Source organism: Drosophila santomea, chromosome X (genome assembly GCF_016746245.2).
Source record: "Drosophila santomea strain STO CAGO 1482 chromosome X, Prin_Dsan_1.1, whole genome shotgun sequence".
In the NCBI taxonomy this organism is placed as follows: domain Eukaryota; kingdom Metazoa; phylum Arthropoda; class Insecta; order Diptera; family Drosophilidae; genus Drosophila; species Drosophila santomea.
In genome coordinates, this window is record NC_053021.2 from 11,295,014 (window position 1) to 11,312,392 (window position 17,379).

Consider the following 17,379-nt stretch of genomic DNA (forward strand, 5'->3'; position numbering starts at 1 on the left):
AACAATTCAAGTCAAGTTCAAGTCGCGCGCTCACTTATCGCATTCTATCGATAGTTGCGACAGCCAGCGACCAATCGATACCAACTGGCATTTGCTCTTCGCCGGCCAAGGTCACACTGCACCCGGATTGTTTTTGTTGTGTTGTGGCTGCGCTTATAAATTGCTGGATATTTCCATATTAGTGCTCATTTTTTGTTGTTCCCGCAAGCGTATTTGTCGTTTTCCCCGTTTAACTCCATCGACTCCCGGAGCAGAGGGTCCGCACTTTGACAACGACGCAATTGTGATTTGGCAATGTTTTTGCTGACTGTTTTTGCATTACTCTGACCTATCGACGTGCAACAACAACAACAACAAGCAACTAGCAAACGGTAAAAATGCAGCAACTGCAATTTGCTCTGCTGACGTCGCTGCTCCTGCTGCTGCTTCTTCCGGGGATTAGGAGCACTGCCACCAACCAGGAGCAGGAGGTCAACATTGTCCACTATCAGCCGGAGCAAGTGCATCTGGCCTTTGGAGGTGAGTGCGAGCTTCTTCTTCCGATTTTTTCGCATTATGTAAATTGCCCACCTGCACCGTTGCATTAGTGTTAGTATGCACTGGGAGAAATTGTTAGCTTAGTATAAACATATATATATCCTTAATTATCTCTCACATAGGAAGGCAAACTTGTTCCGTATTCCATTTTATTCACAGCTGCAACTTGTTCGCAGTTGACCTTACGTATTTTGAAATTTTACCAATATTTTCCCTTCCGTGTATTAATCACAGATGGTTTTCACACTCTTGTTTTGAAAAACATCGATCCTCTAGTGCGCAATGCCCGAGGCTCTTATCGAGTGATATCAATATTTGCTTTCCGATCCCGCCCAGAATCGCTTGCTGCACAAAGTTATGCTCAGTGTCGCCCCTATAAATGGGGTGTGATACATAGTAGTATTTAATTGTAGTTTATAGCTATACAATTAAGCCTGCAAATGACAATAATCTGTGCCTTAATACTTAAGGTTTTTATAAATATTGTATATGGTGTATACAATTCTATAGCTATAATCGAAAGCGCCATAAAACTGACTTATCTGCTTGAGACTCGTAAAAGTCTTTCTACAATATTCCTATTGCTGCAAGAAAAAAACTCTTTTGCTGCTTTTAATAATTGTAATAATTAATTGCTTGTAATAATTAATTTCGAATGTCCGGAAGCAGCAATAAAGTCAAGCAATTATAATTTAGGTCCTGGAGACCAGCAGGTCAACAAAAAAAACAATAATAAACAATTTAAACAGTGTCTCTGTGCTCGTGCACAATAATAAACTTAATCGCTGTGTAAGGCGATTGGCGAAAAATTGAACAAGATTAGAAACAGCATTTTCCGTTATCAGGTGACTCCCCCGAAAATCGCGTTAATCCGCCTTATCTGGGTTCCACTGTTGCCAACGATAACGCGGGCAATGCAAACTTCAGAACCCTGAAATGCATTCGAAAGAGTGCTAGACTTTGGCTCCCTGTGGGGCCCCACTTACCGATAAGGTCGATCGTCATCCCACCGGCCATTTGGCTTTGTGTTCTAGTTTCTACTGGGGTGGCGATAAGAAGGCGAAAACAATAGAGCGACGCTGCCAAGCAAAAATATCTGATTATTGGACAATAACATTTGGTCATGAATGACTCGACGACCCTGCTCCGGTTACAGATTCAAATTCAATTTGGCACAACCGCTGCTAATGGGATTGAAGTTATGCATTAAAGTAACCAAATCACAGTTGTTTCAATCAAGTTTCATTAAGCGAATCATTATCGTTGCAAATCTGGAAATCGAGTTGATTATTTATACACTATAAATCCAAATATATTCATGTTGAGTTATCAGTAATAATGTCGAATCTAAATTGGAATTGGATGCCGGATGAGGGCTAATTGTTTGTTTTCCTTTTATTTGAAACGCACCACCTTTGGACCAACGAAATTGCTCAAGTTTGTTTTTCTTTTCCTCTTCCCCGTTCCTCGATATCCGCTTGTCGCCTGGACCAGAACGCACCGACAGCGAGATAGTCGTCACTTGGTCCACGCGCAGCCTGCCGCCGGATCAGGAAGTGGGTGCGGTCAGCGTGGTGGAGTACGGTCAACCGGTAGACGGACAGGTCAGGCTCACACAACAGGCCCGGGGAACGGCCACTAGATTCGTGGACGGCGGTCACAAGCAGGCCACGCAGTTCATCCACAGGGTATGCCCGCTGTATGCAACCGATTCAAGTAGATCGATTTGTGGGAAGTGAGGGAAATGCAATCGATAAATAATGATCCGTCTCTGAGGACCAATTTAGAAACCAATGAGCCACGATTGCATTGTTCTCCATCTCTCAGCATACAATCGTTTCATCTTGACATCGCTGTTGTTAACCAGAGAAAGAGTGCAACTTATCGCTTACTTCGCTTAGGTGACGCTTAGGGACCTGGAGCCAAATGCCACGTACTCCTACCATTGCGGTAGCGATTTTGGCTGGTCGGCAATCTTCCAGTTTCGCACAGTGCCCTCCGCCGCCGTTGACTGGTCGCCATCGCTGGCTATCTACGGGGATATGGGCAATGAGAATGCCCAATCCCTGGCCCGATTGCAGCAGGAGACGCAGCGCGGCATGTACGATGCCATCATCCATGTGGGTGACTTCGCCTACGACATGAACACGAAGAATGCGCGCGTGGGGGATGAGTTTATGCGGCAGATCGAAACAGTGGCTGCCTACCTGCCATACATGGTGGTTCCCGGCAATCACGAGGAGAAGTTGTGAGTAGCTAGCTGGTAGAGAGGAGAGTGCTTTTGGTATTAGGAGGATCTAATTGTTGGTGTTGCAGCAACTTCTCGAACTATCGTGCCCGCTTCAGCATGCCGGGAGGCACGGAGAACATATTCTACAGCTTCGATCTGGGACCCGTGCACTTTGTGGGTATCAGCACGGAGGTCTACTACTTTCTCAACTACGGTCTAAAGCCGCTGGTGTTCCAGTTTGACTGGCTGCGTGCGGATCTGGCCAAGGCCAATCTGCCAGAGAATCGGAGCAAGCGCCCGTGGATCATCCTATACGGCCACCGACCCATGTACTGCAGCAACGAGAACGACAACGACTGCACCCACTCCGAGACTCTCACGCGGGTCGGCTGGCCCTTCGTACACATGTTCGGATTGGAGCCACTGCTGTACGAGTTTGGCGTGGACGTGGCCATCTGGGCGCACGAGCACTCCTACGAGAGACTCTGGCCCATTTACGATTACGAGGTGCGCAATGGAACGCTGAAGGACTCGCCGTACGAAGATCCTGGTGCCCCTGTGCACATCGTCACGGGATCCGCCGGCTGCAAGGAGGGAAGGGAACCGTTCAAGGGCAAAATACCCGAGTGGAGCGCTTTTCACAGCCAGGACTACGGCTACACACGGCTCAAGGCCCACAATCGCACACATATCCACTTCGAGCAGGTGTCGGACGACAAGGGCGGCGCCATCATCGATGACTTTTGGTTGGTGAAATCCAAACACGGAAGCTACCGAAATTGAATAGGCATTCCCCATACCTGAGCCGAATGAATTGAAGCTAAAGGAGTCTCCAGGCATTACACGCATCAATAGCAACAGGCAGTATTAGTAGCGCACATTCGCCTCGACCTGATTCGATCACAAACTATAGCAATAAGCGTGGCAAATTCCTTATATCTATTCCAAATATCTCAACCCAGCCCGGAACAAACTACAGTTTTATACTTAGCCAATTTTACAAGCGCAGCATTTACACACGTGCAAGCACTTTCGAGAGCATTTAACATTAGCTGATAAAAACTAAAATGAACTTAGTTTCTTATCTCTCTCGTATGTTACTTTATGTACAACAACTGGTACTCGGTCTCTGCAGTTTTAGGTAATGTTTTAATGTGTATGGGATGTGTTTGATGTACTTCTTAGGATCTATGTCTACGCACCAAGGGCTATGCACCCGATCAGTTTTTATTCTCCATAAGTACATGTAATCCGAGTACCGGGTGTATTATAGTCAGGTCAACCCGACTGTACATTGATTGTTGTTTAAACACCAAGTATATTTACAATAAATGTCTTGAACGTATTGCAATATTGTTTTGGGGTATAAAGATTAAATAGTATAAGAATGTGAAGAAATCAATTGAAGATTCAACCGAATGGTTTGCGAATCCGTTCATCTTGTAAACAATTTTTGTAAATATGTGACATGCCAAGTGTTTAGCTCCAAGTTAATCAGTGTGCTCCTGCAGAAACCGTGCTCGACATGGTCGTCACCTGGAACACGCGCGACAACACCAACGAATCCATCTGTGAGTTCGGCATCGATGGACTGCATCAGCGAGTGAAGGCGGCACGGATGCCCACGAAATTCGTGGACGGCGGAGCCAAAAAGGCCACCCAGTACATTCATCGTGTGAGTAACGACGCAGCAAGAGAGCCCTAATAACCGAAGGCATCTAATCCATGAGCACATCCGATCGCAGGTGACGTTGTCCCACCTGAAACCGAACAACACCTATCTCTACCACTGCGGCAGTGAGTTGGGCTGGTCCGCCACCTATTGGTTCCGGACGCGCTTCGACCACGCCGACTGGTCGCCCTCGCTGGCCATCTACGGAGACATGGGCGTGGTGAATGCGGCATCCCTGCCAGCGCTGCAGCGTGAAACGCAGAACGGCCAGTACGACGCCATCATCCATGTGGGAGACTTCGCCTACGACATGGACTGGGAGAACGGAGAGGTGGGCGACGAGTTTATGCGCCAGGTGGAGACCATAGCCGCCTACTTGCCCTACATGGTGTGCGTGGGCAACCACGAGGAGAAGTAGTAAGTGCTACACGAATATAACCAATTGCGATGATGATGACTGATACAAGGATTTTTCCCCCCTTTCAACCCACAGCAACTTTTCGCACTACATCAATCGCTTCAGCATGCCGGGTGGATCCGATAACATGTTCTACAGCTTCGACCTGGGACCGGTGCACTTCATCGGTTTCAGCACTGAGGTGTACTATTTCACGCAGTTCGGGATCAAGCAGATCGTGATGCAGTACGACTGGCTGGAGCGGGATTTGATTGAGGCGAACAAACCGGAGAACCGAAAGAAGCGCCCCTGGATTATTACCTACGGCCATCGACCCATGTACTGTAGCAATGACAACGGAGACGACTGTGCCAACCATGAGACCATCGTGCGTAAGGGTCTGCCCATGCTGGATTTCTTTGGACTGGAGCCACTCTTCTATCAGTACGGCGTGGATGTGGAATTGTGGGCCCACGAGCACTGCTACGAGCGCATGTGGCCCATGTACAACTACACAGTGTACAACGGATCGCTGGCCGAGCCGTATGTGAATCCCGGTGCACCAATTCACATCATTTCGGGAGCAGCCGGCAACCACGAGGGAAGGGAGCCCTTTTTCAAGCGCATGCCACCGTGGAGTGCGTTCCACAGCCAGGACTTTGGGTATCTGCGACTGAAGGCCCACAATCGCAGCCATCTGTATTTCGAGCAGGTGTCCGATGACAAGAAGGGCAAGGTCATCGATAGCTTCTGGGTGATCAAGGACAAGCATGGACCATACCAGTCTGATCTCAACTAAAAACCTTTGTGATATTTACGCCCTCGTAAACTGAAGTATTTTAAATTCGGGCACAATTTCGAATGACTTATGATAATGATTTGCAGCAATCTGACCAAGAAACTTTCGCCATTATTAACCTGGCGAAACCTATATATCTTATTACTCTACATATATATTTTAACGAAATGTAATTGCAATATACGCTCTAATAAAACACTTGTGAGTGGCAACTTCGATAGCTTTGAATATATAACTTGGGATGTAGTCCAAGGGAGCGTTAAATAGGTTTAAGGACTAGTGATCTGTAAAACTGAAAATAATCGCAGCTGATGAACTTCGTTGTAGACAACCTGCGTGATATTGTGGTGACATGGTCGACTCGAGGCTCCCCCAACGCCTCGGTGGTTCAATTCGCCCGGAACTATCTAAACGACGACCCGATAGAGGCGAAGGGCACCTGGCAGCGGTTCGTGGATGGTGGTAAGAAGGCGCGCACTCAGTACATTCACAATGTGGAACTGAAGGACCTGGAGCCGGACACACAATACGAGTACACCTGCGGCAGTCCGCTCGGTTGGTCGGCGGTGTTCAACTTCAAGACGCCACCGGCGGGTGAAAACTGGTCGCCCTCCTTGGCCATTTTCGGGGACATGGGCAACGAGAATGCCCAGTCAATGGGTCGACTGCAGCAGGACACGGAGCGCGGCATGTACGATGCCATCATTCATGTGGGCGACTTTGCCTACGACATGGACACCTCGAACGCGGCCGTGGGTGATGCATTCATGCGCCAGATCGAGTCGGTGGCCGCCTATGTGCCCTACATGGTGTGTCCCGGCAATCACGAGGAGAAGTAGTAAGTAGTTGGTGAATCCTTTGTTTGTATGTTTACTCACTTTGGGCTATTACAGCAACTTCTCCAACTATCGCGCCCGCTTCAATATGCCCGGTGAAACGGACAGCTTGTGGTACAGCTTCAACTTGGGACCCGTCCACTTTGTCTCCTACTCCTCGGAGGTCTACTACTTCCTCAGCTACGGCTTCAAGTTGCTGACCAAGCAATTCGAGTGGCTGGAACGCGACCTGGCCGAGGCAAATCTGCCCGAGAATCGGGCCAAGCGTCCGTGGATCATCACCTACGGCCACCGGCCGATGTACTGCAGCGATGACAAGGAATACGATTGCAACAGCCAACTGGAGACGTACATCCGCCAGGGTTTGCCCATGCTCAAGTGGTTCGGCCTGGAGGATCTGTTCTACAAGCACGGCGTCGATGTGGAGATCTTCGCGCATGAGCACTTCTACACTCGCCTTTGGCCCATCTACAACTACAAGGTGTACAACGGGAGTGCCGAGGCGCCGTACACGAATCCCAAGGCGCCCATCCAGATCATAACTGGTTCCGCCGGCTGCAAGGAGGAGCGCGAGCCCTTCTCCAACGATTTGCCCGCCTGGAACGCCTACCACAGCAATGTAAGTTAATGAATCACTTGCACAATATCCAAACGGATTTCATTTGATTTTCTTCTAATCTCTAGGATTATGGATACACCCGCCTGAAGGCGCACAATGGCACCCATCTACACTTCGAGCAGGTGTCCGATGACCAGGACGGCGCCATCGTCGACTCCTTCTGGGTGATCAAGGACAAGCATGGCGCATATCCAACTCACCAATGAGCTTATATACTTACTAGCAAAATGATGGTTATGATATTTTCTTGTTTTATAGCATCTTTTAATAAAAATAAAGTTAGATAAAAATATCGATGAAAAAAAATAAATTCCACTAGCTTAGATCTTGAACGTTGGATTGTGCGCCGTCTAGTAGACGGTTCCCGAGATTCCGGAACCGTAATTGTAGCCCGATCCGATGGGCGGCACTCCGCCCAGGGCGCCCAAGCCGCCGCCCACCACGCTGTTGCCGTAGTTGCTCGTGTAGTAACTGGATGGATAGCCACCGGCACCGAACCGGGTGTTGTAGTACGGATAACCCGTGCCTGCGCCAGCGCCCAGCCTGCTGTTGTAGTAGGACAGGGCATAGGGATTCGAGTTGTAGGAGCCACCGTATCCGCCCAGTCCCGATCCATAGCCACCACCCAGGGCTGAGCCATAGCCGCCCAAAGCGGATCCATAGCCACCCAGAGCGGATCCATAGCCACCGTATCCGGCCACTGCAGCACCATCTGGGGATTAAGAAAGCATTGGTCACCGTTGATCGTTTATGGCAAGAAAGTGGGAGTCTCCACTCAAGCTCACCCTCACCTAATCCACCCAGAGCTCGGGAGCTGTACGGATTGTAGTAGCTGTCGACGCCAACGCCAACGCCACTGCCGTACGCTCCTCCGTAGCCGGCTGCCAGGCCAGAGCCGTAGCCGCCGTATCCTGCGCCATATCCTGCGCCATATCCTGCGCCATAGCCGCCGTATCCGGCGCCATATCCCGCTCCATAGCCACCGTATCCACCAACATAGCGCTTCTCCTGCTTCTTATCCTGCAGCGGCGCATAGCTGCTGGCGGCGCTCACCTGATCCTCCACGGCCACTGCCTCCGGTGCCGATGCCGATGCCACCTGCTCCAGCTCCGACTCCGCCGCGTCCTGAGCCCAGGCACTCAGCACCAAACTGGTCGCTATCAGGATAACCTGCGGGATGGAGGAAGGTCACCGAAATGGTTCTTAAGTATGATGATCTTAAGGGCGATTCAGAAACGCGTCTTTCAGTTAACATTTACAAATATTTAAGTCACATTTCAATGAAAACTCTCTTTTGAACAGTTTCTCAAAATCAAAATATTATATATAAAATTGTAACAAGGATTTTACGTTTCAGCTCTAAATTACTTTTAGTCACTTGCTTAAATTAAAAAAAAAATATTTTAAGCACACTTGATGATTTAACAATAAACATGGAAAAAAAAATGCTTTGAAAACTGCGATGCACTTTAACTATTTTTGTTAAATCATTTCTCAGTTAGAGGAAATTGTAATCCACGGAAGATCCTCTGGCGCACATCCTTACAAAGCACTTCATGTTGTGGCTGCCTGCTTGTGGTGTTCACTGCTCTCTGGTGGCTAACTGCTCCTCCAAGACTCTGTTGCGCACGCGCCGTTCGACACTTGTCTAATGATTCCACACACCGGCCCAGCAGTCGCTTTTATACCCGCCGAGCTTCACTTCCAATCCCAGCGAAGTTGGCCACCTCTGCTGCATCCCAGAGATTCGATTCGATTCGTTTCGTTTTGCTTGCCACCGATGACGCATGCCACGAGCCACGGGACTACTTGTGTGGTGAAGGGTTTTGGTTTAGTTACCTAACATCTAAATGCATCTAGATATATATCTTGGATTACAGGATGAGATAGTTTCTTTACTTTACTACTAATGGATAGATTTTGGATCAACAAACATTGTATGAATCTAACTATGATCATTACCCTTTTATGGAACAGTAGAGTAACTTATTCGTATTGAAAGTAAATTCGATTTAAAATTTACTTAAGGTAAATTCCCAGTATTAAGTGAATTTAAAACGAGAAGTTTCGAATGATCTACTTATGTATGTAATGATCTACTAGTTGGGCGTGATGATGTGTGATCACACATCATTAGAAATATTCCCACGATCTGGGGATCAATTATACCACGCCGCACAGGAGAAGCAACAATAACAATGATGACAAATGCTAATTGAATCATTAACTTGACCCTGAAACGGCTAATTGGTCAACATAAAACGCGAAAATCGCCAGCACTGCAACTTTGAAAACAAAAGTACAAAAAAACGTAGCAGCAATCATACGAGTCCTGTTGAAACGATTTAGTTAGATTAGCTAAATATTGGGGCTACTACTCGTACGTGACTCATTTCGTGAGCTCAATTTCGAATTGGGTTTTCACTTTCCAGGGTTCATTTTAGCCAACTGAAATTTTGAAGCAAACAGGCGGCAAATTTGGCCAACAAAGGTATCAATTGTTGGTGTCCACTTAGAGGCTTTTTGGCCAAATGCCGAGGTATCCCCATTCCAATCACTGGTGGCCATTGGTGACAAATGGTGATGGGTTCTAAAAACCTAACGGATTGTAGTCATATTTCCGATGGGGTTGAATGGACTGAATGAGTGTGAAAAGTTGTGCCAATCTTGGGAATAGTCTAAGCATAAATTCCACATTAGCATTAATGCTTTTGCAGCATTTTATTAACTACTTATATTTTCTATTTCAAAGTAGCATTTAAAAACATAATGATCTATATCCAAACCGTAAACTGTGGCTTGTATCTGTGCCGTTGGAGATACATACGTGTGCCAATAGTATTGGCATATACTAATACTAATCCACGGATATTTACAAAATATGTCAAAATAGTTGTCGATGTCGTGGTCCCAGATAGCTACATAGTATATACGCTTGTCACACCGCCCCCATATGAGTGGGGCCACATTGTTCGACCCGGCGGGCATGTGAAAAGTGTTAACTGAATCCGACTGACTGACTAACTGACTAGCTGACTAGCTGACTGGATGGATGTGTGGATCGGTGGATGGAGGGAGGCTCTGAGGCAACCGAAACTACTGCCGACTGATGTGACTTGACTTGGCCATGGGTGCACTTCGCCGATGGCCTGGGATTTTTTACTTTTCCCCCACTGAGACAATGGTTCTTTAATGCCGAGGCCTAAAAGCCCATTACACGGGCAGCCCGTGAATCTCGCGGTAAGTGGTAGCCTCCACAGCGCACACGGGGCGTATGAGTAATCAAGGAAAACCTGGCAGTAGGAAGGAAAAGCAGCACGGCGAAAAATCAGGCTCAGAACTACTGGGCATTGGTCAGTTGGGAAAGAGGACAATAAGCATAGTAATTTTCCAAATATATTCAATCATTTTAGTTGCATATTTACTTTCAGAAATCTAAGTATATGCCTATGCATTATAATATTTAAAAGTTTTCTGTTTCATATCACTCAGTTCAGGTTGCTCATTTCCCACTGAAGCATGATCAAATTATGAGTTCAAATCCATCCGTTTTTCGCAGTGCCTTCGAAGGGAAGAACCAAATCCCAGATTAGACAGGTAACATTTTCCTGGGGCGTTGCCATGATTCGCTGTTCTAATTTGCAAAAGCAAATCACGTTCGACGGCGGCCGCAATCTTGCATCATTCATGCCAGTCGCACGCCCACCAATTATATTTACAAACAGATTTAATTATAATTGAACAGCGGGTCGGTTAGCTGCGAGCTGCGAGCTGAGAGCTGAAAGCAGAAAATCTCAAATAGTCGTACTAAAAAACTGAAAACTAAAGCGATCCAAATGCAACGAAAACCGCAAGCAAGGTACCTCGAGCAAATGAAGCTGAAAATTACGATGATGATGATGATGAGATGATGATGATGGGAACTTTGGGGTGGCAGTGGGTCGAAGTGGGTGGAAGCTAATCTCAGACCTGGAGACAATGGTGGCGACAACAAGTACCCAACAAAGCAATACAAAACGAAACGAAACCATGGCCTTTTCCGCTGAACTTGCACTTTGCATAATTGCATATTACCAACAGCCAAGACCAAGAATACTTCACACGATTATCCATGTGCATTGTGCGAGTGGCCAACGGCAAAGCCAAAGCCAAATCCGTCGCCAAACCGGTGACCACCACCCTCATGGATCGGATCTCCAAGCGCCGACCTTGGCATTAGTACCAGCCCACAAGGAACTTGGGAGTTATGCAGCTATATGTCCATACAAATTAAGGAACCACATATGAATTGGAATAATATGATCAGTATGCAGTTACTATTGCCTACTCTGCAGGGCAGTCGATTAGAATAGCATTAAATATGTAATATCAAAGTTAAGGATTGCCTCGCAATGAATCATCTGAATTGTGAGTTGTGAATAACTAGATTCGCTGTCGCCAGCGATGAGTTCCACTTCTCATTCACTTCGATTGAATGCGAAACAACAATGAATAGTTCGAAGATGCCTGACATATCCATAAATCTCCAGACGAGGCACACATAAATCGCTGCTAGAGAGACAATGTCATGGGCAAAAAAAAAATATAAAATCCCATTCTTTTCGTTTCATTCGATTTGATTTGATTTCAGTTTTTTGTACGTTCTTTTTTTATCAATTTTTTGTTTGATTTGTACAAAGAATTGTGCTGAAAGAAAATTAGGCATAGGATTTATATATGATTACAGTTAGGGTAATATCTGGGAATCTCTGCGCTGCTCTAGTTCATGTGCACACTCGAGACAGAGACATAGCTATTGCAATGGTAAGAGACAGAGATAGGTGCCAGAGAAAGAGATAGTTGTTAGAGAGCGAGAGGGAGTGGAAATGGGCATGAGAGGATGTAAGGAAGTGAGGAGCATTGTATCCGCCCAATATTGTATTCGTGTTAATAGCATTACTCGTAGTGTGCCTTTTACGAAAATCGCTTTTAATGTCGTCTGCGCATGCGCACACTTTTGGCAATAAATAAACGCGTGTAGCAGCAGTTCTAATCAATACGAAGACTCCTATAAGCCTAGAGATCTAGGATCTGGCAGCGGGCATCGGGCATCGGACATCGGAAACCGGGGCTACTTAAAGAAGAGCTTGTGCATCTGCTTGGTCTTCACGGGCACAAAGTTTTGCATTTCATCCGGGTTGGTCCAGAAGGCCACCGAGCTCTGAAGCTCCGTGCAGGGCGCCTCCCGATGGATATACTCTTTTAGGATAAAGTCGTTCTCTATCTCGTGGTGGAAGCGGGTGTCGTGCATCCGTATCAGCACGTCGTCCACGCGCAGAAAGTGGCGCAGAAGGATGAAGAAACCAGAGGGCATCACGCGCTGTGCCAGAAAGAATCGGTTTTCTTGGAAATTGGCTCTATAATTTATATATACAAGGAACACTTACGATGCGCACGCTCATCACAGAGATGCCGTGGTCGTGCAGCTCGTCCTCGAACAGGGTTAAGTCGTGGTAGAAGATGATGTTCTCGCGCTGCATCAGCTTGAACTTGTTCAGGGTCTGATCCGTGCTCTCCGACCGCACCTTTTCGTTCATGGTACCCTGGTAGGTGGAGGTAAAAGTCCAGTCGAAGGGCTTGAACTTTTCCTCCATCGTCTGCTCGTTGCTGGAAAATATAATTCAATTATTAGGGCGAGTTACATGGCAAGATAAAAAGCTTCTAAAGGGAACAAACTGATGACATGTGGGCCCAATCAAGCACATATGGTTAAGACATGTGTATCAAAGTCACCACTTCAAAGGGAGTACCCACCGGGTTTCCCGCCACTCCTGGGCACATGCGACCTCCAGCGGCTGCTTTCCATTGTCCACCAGCGCCAGCGCCTCCATGGGACGGAACTCCAAAATGGCGCCGTCCTTGTGCTTCAGCACCAGCCGGTTCTTGTGGAACACCATGTCGGGCAGGTGGGGCAGCTGCAGGGAATGCTGGTAGGTGCAGAGGTCGCAAAGCTCGGCGGAGTCCTTGGGGCAGCACTCGTCGGTGCCCAGCTTGCAGCTGCTCTTCAGGATGTGCGACTTCTCGTAGCTGATGGCCCAGTCGTGGAATTGGATGGACTCGCTGTCCACCGGCAGCCGGGGCACAAAGCACTGCAAGCGGGATTTCAATTGAATGTTTGGCCATTGGAAATGGGCTATACCAGCACATACCTCGCTCGACATTCTCTAGGTGTGCCAAACGATTTCAGAGGGTCTGTCCAAAGTGAAAATCCCGTTTTAAAGCTCTCTATTTATCCTGTTAAAAATCTTTGTTTTTATATTGGGGATGCCAATATCGATTACGTCCGAAGCTTAGCGGCGGTACTATCGAGAATTTTCCATTGTAGCGGTATATTTGAATGCTATGGGGCGAAACCGATCCAGTTGGCTTACTTAAGTTGGTTTATAAGCTTATGCACGCCGTGGACGCCCAAAATTTGAAATTAACCACGTTTTTGGAAAGCATCAAAAGGTAGGACGAAACTACATTTACATTTTTGTATAATTTTACGGCGATACTTATCGACACCTGTCAATCGGCGGGACACTTGTTACCCAACCGTCTGGCAACCCTGGTAGTTTGTTTTTATCCAGGATTGTTATTGTTTTTGTCAGTTCGCTTTTCTCATGTGTAATATATAGTAAAGATTTTAGTTGGCAACCCAAGCACCGGAAGCACGATGAATGTCCTAAGGCGCCTGGACCGCCTGATCGCCCCCACTGCCCGCCGCAGCGCTGCCATTTCCACGAGCCTGTGGCCACACCGCTGGATGACCCAATCCACGACGAGCTCCACAGGAAGTTCCAGCACCAACTCTACAGTGACCGCGGCCGAGGTGCGCGGCGTGGCTCAGATCCTGCGCCAGCAAAAGGGCAACCTGGGACAGCCAACCAGCGTCTCGCATCCACACCTTATCCAGCCGGACGAGCTGGTTCCGGGCGTGGAACTGACCGAGATGAAGGATCGCCGTACGCAGCTGATGCAAAACATCCGTGCCTATGCGCGCACCTTCGGCGCCGAGTTCAATGGGCACTCGAGTCCCTGCCACATGGTGAGAATCTCCGGTCTACACAGAGAAACACAAGATCCCTAAACTTGCATCTTTTATAGCTCGTTCTGGGCGCCGCCTCCAAGAAGTATATGAGCGGCAAGATCCCATACGTGTTCCGCCAGAACTCTGACTTCTACTACCTCACTGGCTGCCTAGAGCCGGACGCCGTGCTCCTGCTGACCATCGACGAGGCCCAAAACGTGCAGTCCGAGCTCTTCATGCGTCCCAAGGACCCGCATGCCGAGCTCTGGGATGGTCCGCGCACTGGGCCCGAGCTGGCGGTGCCGCTCTTCGGAGTCACTGAGGCCCATTCGCTGTCCCAGCTGGAAGCGGTGCTGGCCAAGCGGGCAGGCGCCCTTAAACCACATATCTGGTTCGACCAGAAGAGCTCCGATCTGCCGTCACTGGCGCAAAACATGCTGCGTTTGAGCGGCGATCAGCAGCGTCCGCTGCTCCCGGCCTACACTTTCTTGGAAGCCATGCGCCTGCTCAAGTCCCGCGCCGAGATGCAGCTGATGCGCCGCACCTGCGACATAGCCTCACGCTCGTTCAACGAGGTGATGGCCGAGTCGCAACCTGGTCAGTCGGAGCACCATCTGTTCGCGGCCATTGACTACAAGTGCCGCATGCGCAACGCCAGCTACCTGGCCTATCCGCCAGTGGTTGCTGCCGGTCAGAACGCCACGGTGATCCACTACGTGGCCAACAGCCAGCTGTTGGGGCCGCAGGATCTGGTGCTGATGGACGCCGGCTGCGAGTATGGCGGCTACACCAGCGACATCACTCGCACCTGGCCGGCGAGTGGACATTTTACGGAGCCGCAGCGCACACTGTATGACATGCTGCATCAGCTGCAGGGGGAGATTATTGGCACCGTGATGAAGCCAGGCGGCGAGACGCTCGACCAGCTGTTCGAGACCACCTGCTACAAGCTGGGCAAGTACCTGCAGGAGATCGGGCTGGTGGGCAAGTCAGTAAGTGACTACAAGGAACTGGCCAGCCAGGGGTACCGCTTCTGTCCGCACCACGTCTCCCACTACCTGGGCATGGACGTACACGACACACCGCATGTGCCACGCAACACGCGCATCGTTCCCGGCATGGTCTTCACCGTTGAGCCGGGCATCTACATTGGTCAGGATTGCGGCGACGTGCCGCCCGAGTTCCGAGGCATCGGCATCCGCATCGAGGACGATCTGCTCATCAACGAGCACGGCCACGTGGAGGTTCTAACGGAGGCGTGCGTCAAGGATCCGCGCGCCCTGCAGGAGCTGTGCCAACAGCAACAGCAGAACCACGGCGCCTCCTCCGCGGAGGCGTTGTAAGAGTTCACAACGAAAACCAAATTCCTAGTCATAAGCCGTTCATTCTCCCGACCACTTCATGCGCTGATTTGGGTCCTAAACTAAAGGCAGATGGTGTATTTTTAAATGCAAACATGGCAAATACATTTTAAATTCTATCCCCCGCCGTTCGATCATTCTCTTGTGCGGATCGCAGATCACAGCTTAGCGAATACGGGCTTATCGTCCTTCGTCAACTGGGCGGCCACAGCCTGGGCGAAGTCCTCCGACAGCAGGTTGAGCTTGTTCAGCAGGCGCTGCAAGAAATCAAGCGTGGTTAGATTCTGCATATCTGTAGACATAGCAGGATACCCACAATGTGATCCAATCCCTCTTGATTGGTGTGCTCCAGAGAGTAGACAAGACTCTCCTTGGTTGTCTTGACGGCGACGGGACTCTTGCTGGCGATGAGCTCGGCCACGGCAAGGGCACCAGTCAGCAGGGACTCCTTGTCTGGGAAGAGGCGACTCACTAGGCCCGCGGAGTGGGCCTCGGCGGCCTCGAACTTGCGCCCAGTGTAGCACAGCTCCCGGGCGAGGGACTGACTGCCCACTGCCTTGGGCAGACGCTGCAGGGTGCCCACGTCGGCGGCCATGCCGATGTCCACCTCCTTGACCTGGAAGAAGGCGTCCTCGGTGCAGTAGCGAATGTCGGCGGCGGTAATCAGGTCCACGCCGGCGCCGATGCACGCCTTGTGCACGGCCGTGATGACCGGCTTGGGGCAGTGCTCCAGGCTGCTGATCGAGTCCTGATACATCTTGATCATGCGCTCCATGATGACTCCCTTGCGGGCGTAGTCATCGGTCTCGGCCAGCGTTTGGCCCAGGTTCATCATGTCGTTGAGGTCGATGCCGGCGGTGAAGTGTTTTCCGGCGGCGGACAGAACAATAGCCCGGCAGTCGGGATTAGTGGCCAGTCCGTCGAAGCACTCCTTGATCTCCCTGGAAATGGAGAGCGCAGTTTTGGTTAGCAATCTGCGGAACCGGAAACTAGAAGCTATTGGATAACCCACAGCCACATCTGCTTGCTGATGGCGTTGAACTTGCTGGGCCGATGGAGCTCCACATGGAAGACGAACGGCTTGGGCGAACTGACGGCCAGGGTCTTGAAATGACCGGTGGGTCCGGATTCCGGTAGGGCGGAGTGGTTTCTCTGGGGCTGCATCTGGAGGGTTCTGACGGCTGGAGGTAAGTGTTATTGAATGGACTTTCAATTGATGCTGAAGACAAAGGTTCGTTCACCGGTGTTCGGACTTTGAACCGAACCCAAATTTCAAAAGCATAAGGCTGGATTTCGGATTATCGAAGTCACCGGTACATACCCGTGGACTTGGGCGCCAGTTTGATCAGAGTGTTCAGGCGGGAGAGCGACATATTAAGCCTTCTTATTACTTATATTAGCTTTTTTTAAATCAAATCCACTTGTTGCGGCAGCGAAATTTGTTTGTTTATTTATCGATACGCGACAGTGCTGCCACCCGACGGAAATATTTAAAATTAGGCGGGCTCCAGGATTATCCAAGCTTCTGGTATTATTTCCCTATCAGCTTTACCAGCGTTTTCAGGTTGTAAAACAAGATCACACATGGATAAACTTATTTACAATCGAATTCACTTGTTGCGGTAAAAAAAATTTGTTAATGGACTGCATCCAATCCAATTTTTGCCTCCCGACTGAAGAATTCGAATTTATAAAGGCATATAATTAATAAAATTAAACCTTAAATACATATGGGTGAACAGTTCATTAGCTTTTACTAAGTAAAAATAAAATTGTCTTGAACATATGTATAATATCTCTGAAAGTATCGATGTATCGACCGAGCTTTCATCTCTTCTCGAAGTAATCGAAACTTGGAGTCCTGCGAGCCTAATGTC

General features: G+C 48.9%; 5 protein-coding genes across 8 annotated transcripts; 2 read left to right on the forward strand and 3 right to left on the reverse strand.

Moving 5' to 3' along the window:
- The first annotated feature begins 53 nt into the window (after positions 1 to 53).
- On the forward strand, positions 54 to 7,400 carry LOC120455153 (acid phosphatase type 7). Of its 3 annotated transcripts, none has more exons than XM_039641061.2 (4): positions 54 to 519; positions 2,032 to 2,225; positions 2,439 to 2,785; positions 2,854 to 4,112. In XM_039641061.2, the coding sequence occupies exons 1-4, from the start codon at positions 378 to 380 to the stop codon at positions 3,548 to 3,550; spliced, it is 1,380 nt and encodes a 459-aa protein (XP_039496995.1). In that variant the 5' UTR covers positions 54 to 377; the 3' UTR covers positions 3,551 to 4,112. The 3 variants fall into 3 exon arrangements, with proteins under 3 accessions (XP_039496995.1, XP_039496997.1, XP_039496996.1); XM_039641063.2 differs by lacking the exons at positions 2,032 to 2,225; positions 2,439 to 2,785; positions 2,854 to 4,112 and adding exons at positions 4,279 to 4,442; positions 4,513 to 4,856; positions 4,933 to 5,847 and having other exon boundaries at positions 85 to 519; XM_039641062.2 differs by lacking the exons at positions 2,032 to 2,225; positions 2,439 to 2,785; positions 2,854 to 4,112 and adding exons at positions 5,963 to 6,473; positions 6,529 to 7,090; positions 7,156 to 7,400 and having other exon boundaries at positions 97 to 519.
- LOC120455154 (glycine-rich cell wall structural protein 2) lies at positions 7,339 to 8,759 on the reverse strand. 2 transcript variants are annotated; one of them, XM_039641065.1, is made up of 3 exons: positions 8,637 to 8,759; positions 7,882 to 8,260; positions 7,339 to 7,802 (listed from the first exon to the last, which is right to left on the reverse strand). In XM_039641065.1, the coding sequence occupies exons 1-3, from the start codon at positions 8,646 to 8,648 to the stop codon at positions 7,441 to 7,443; spliced, it is 753 nt and encodes a 250-aa protein (XP_039496999.1). In that variant the 5' UTR covers positions 8,649 to 8,759; the 3' UTR covers positions 7,339 to 7,440. The 2 variants fall into 2 exon arrangements, with proteins under 2 accessions (XP_039496999.1, XP_039496998.1); XM_039641064.1 differs by having other exon boundaries at positions 7,876 to 8,260.
- A 3,278-nt stretch (positions 8,760 to 12,037) lies between these two features.
- Positions 12,038 to 13,539, reverse strand: LOC120455853 (TIP41-like protein). The gene is made up of 4 exons (XM_039642324.2): positions 13,279 to 13,539; positions 12,884 to 13,218; positions 12,517 to 12,736; positions 12,038 to 12,449 (listed from the first exon to the last, which is right to left on the reverse strand). Exons 1-4 carry the CDS (start codon positions 13,288 to 13,290, stop codon positions 12,201 to 12,203), a joined length of 816 nt encoding a protein of 271 aa, XP_039498258.1. The 5' UTR covers positions 13,291 to 13,539; the 3' UTR covers positions 12,038 to 12,200.
- Positions 13,540 to 13,677: 138 nt separating this feature from the next.
- Positions 13,678 to 15,621, forward strand: LOC120455851 (xaa-Pro aminopeptidase 3). The gene is made up of 2 exons (XM_039642321.2): positions 13,678 to 14,159; positions 14,219 to 15,621. The coding sequence occupies exons 1-2, from the start codon at positions 13,788 to 13,790 to the stop codon at positions 15,482 to 15,484; spliced, it is 1,638 nt and encodes a 545-aa protein (XP_039498255.1). The 5' UTR covers positions 13,678 to 13,787; the 3' UTR covers positions 15,485 to 15,621.
- On the reverse strand, positions 15,552 to 16,982 carry LOC120455852 (delta(3,5)-Delta(2,4)-dienoyl-CoA isomerase, mitochondrial). The gene is made up of 4 exons (XM_039642322.1): positions 16,824 to 16,982; positions 16,515 to 16,683; positions 15,819 to 16,443; positions 15,552 to 15,759 (listed from the first exon to the last, which is right to left on the reverse strand). Exons 1-4 carry the CDS (start codon positions 16,873 to 16,875, stop codon positions 15,661 to 15,663), a joined length of 945 nt encoding a protein of 314 aa, XP_039498256.1. The 5' UTR covers positions 16,876 to 16,982; the 3' UTR covers positions 15,552 to 15,660.
- Between the last annotated feature and the right edge of the window lie 397 nt (positions 16,983 to 17,379).

Coding starts and splice junctions, on each gene's coding strand:
- LOC120455153 (XM_039641061.2), top strand. CDS start 378: ATGCAGCAACTGCAATTTGCTCTGCTGACGTCGCTGCTCCTGCTGCTG. Junction 520..2,031: donor AGTGCATCTGGCCTTTGGAG/GTGAGTGCGAGC, acceptor CGCCTGGACCAG/AACGCACCGACAGCGAGATA. Junction 2,786..2,853: donor GGCAATCACGAGGAGAAGTT/GTGAGTAGCTAG, acceptor TTGGTGTTGCAG/CAACTTCTCGAACTATCGTG.
- LOC120455851 (XM_039642321.2), top strand. CDS start 13,788: ATGAATGTCCTAAGGCGCCTGGACCGCCTGATCGCCCCCACTGCCCGC. Junction 14,160..14,218: donor ACTCGAGTCCCTGCCACATG/GTGAGAATCTCC, acceptor CATCTTTTATAG/CTCGTTCTGGGCGCCGCCTC.
- LOC120455852 (XM_039642322.1), bottom strand. CDS start 16,875: ATGTCGCTCTCCCGCCTGAACACTCTGATCAAACTGGCGCCCAAGTCC. Junction 16,684..16,823: donor ACTGGCGCCCAAGTCCACGG/GTATGTACCGGT, acceptor ACTTACCTCCAG/CCGTCAGAACCCTCCAGATG. Junction 16,444..16,514: donor ATCAGCAAGCAGATGTGGCT/GTGGGTTATCCA, acceptor CTCCATTTCCAG/GGAGATCAAGGAGTGCTTCG.
- LOC120455853 (XM_039642324.2), bottom strand. Junction 12,737..12,883: donor CAGGAGTGGCGGGAAACCCG/GTGGGTACTCCC, acceptor TATATTTTCCAG/CAACGAGCAGACGATGGAGG. Junction 12,450..12,516: donor CTGTGATGAGCGTGCGCATC/GTAAGTGTTCCT, acceptor TTTCTGGCACAG/CGCGTGATGCCCTCTGGTTT.
- LOC120455154 (XM_039641064.1), bottom strand. Junction 7,803..7,875: donor TCTGGGTGGATTAGGTGAGG/GTGAGCTTGAGT, acceptor CTTAATCCCCAG/ATGGTGCTGCAGTGGCCGGA.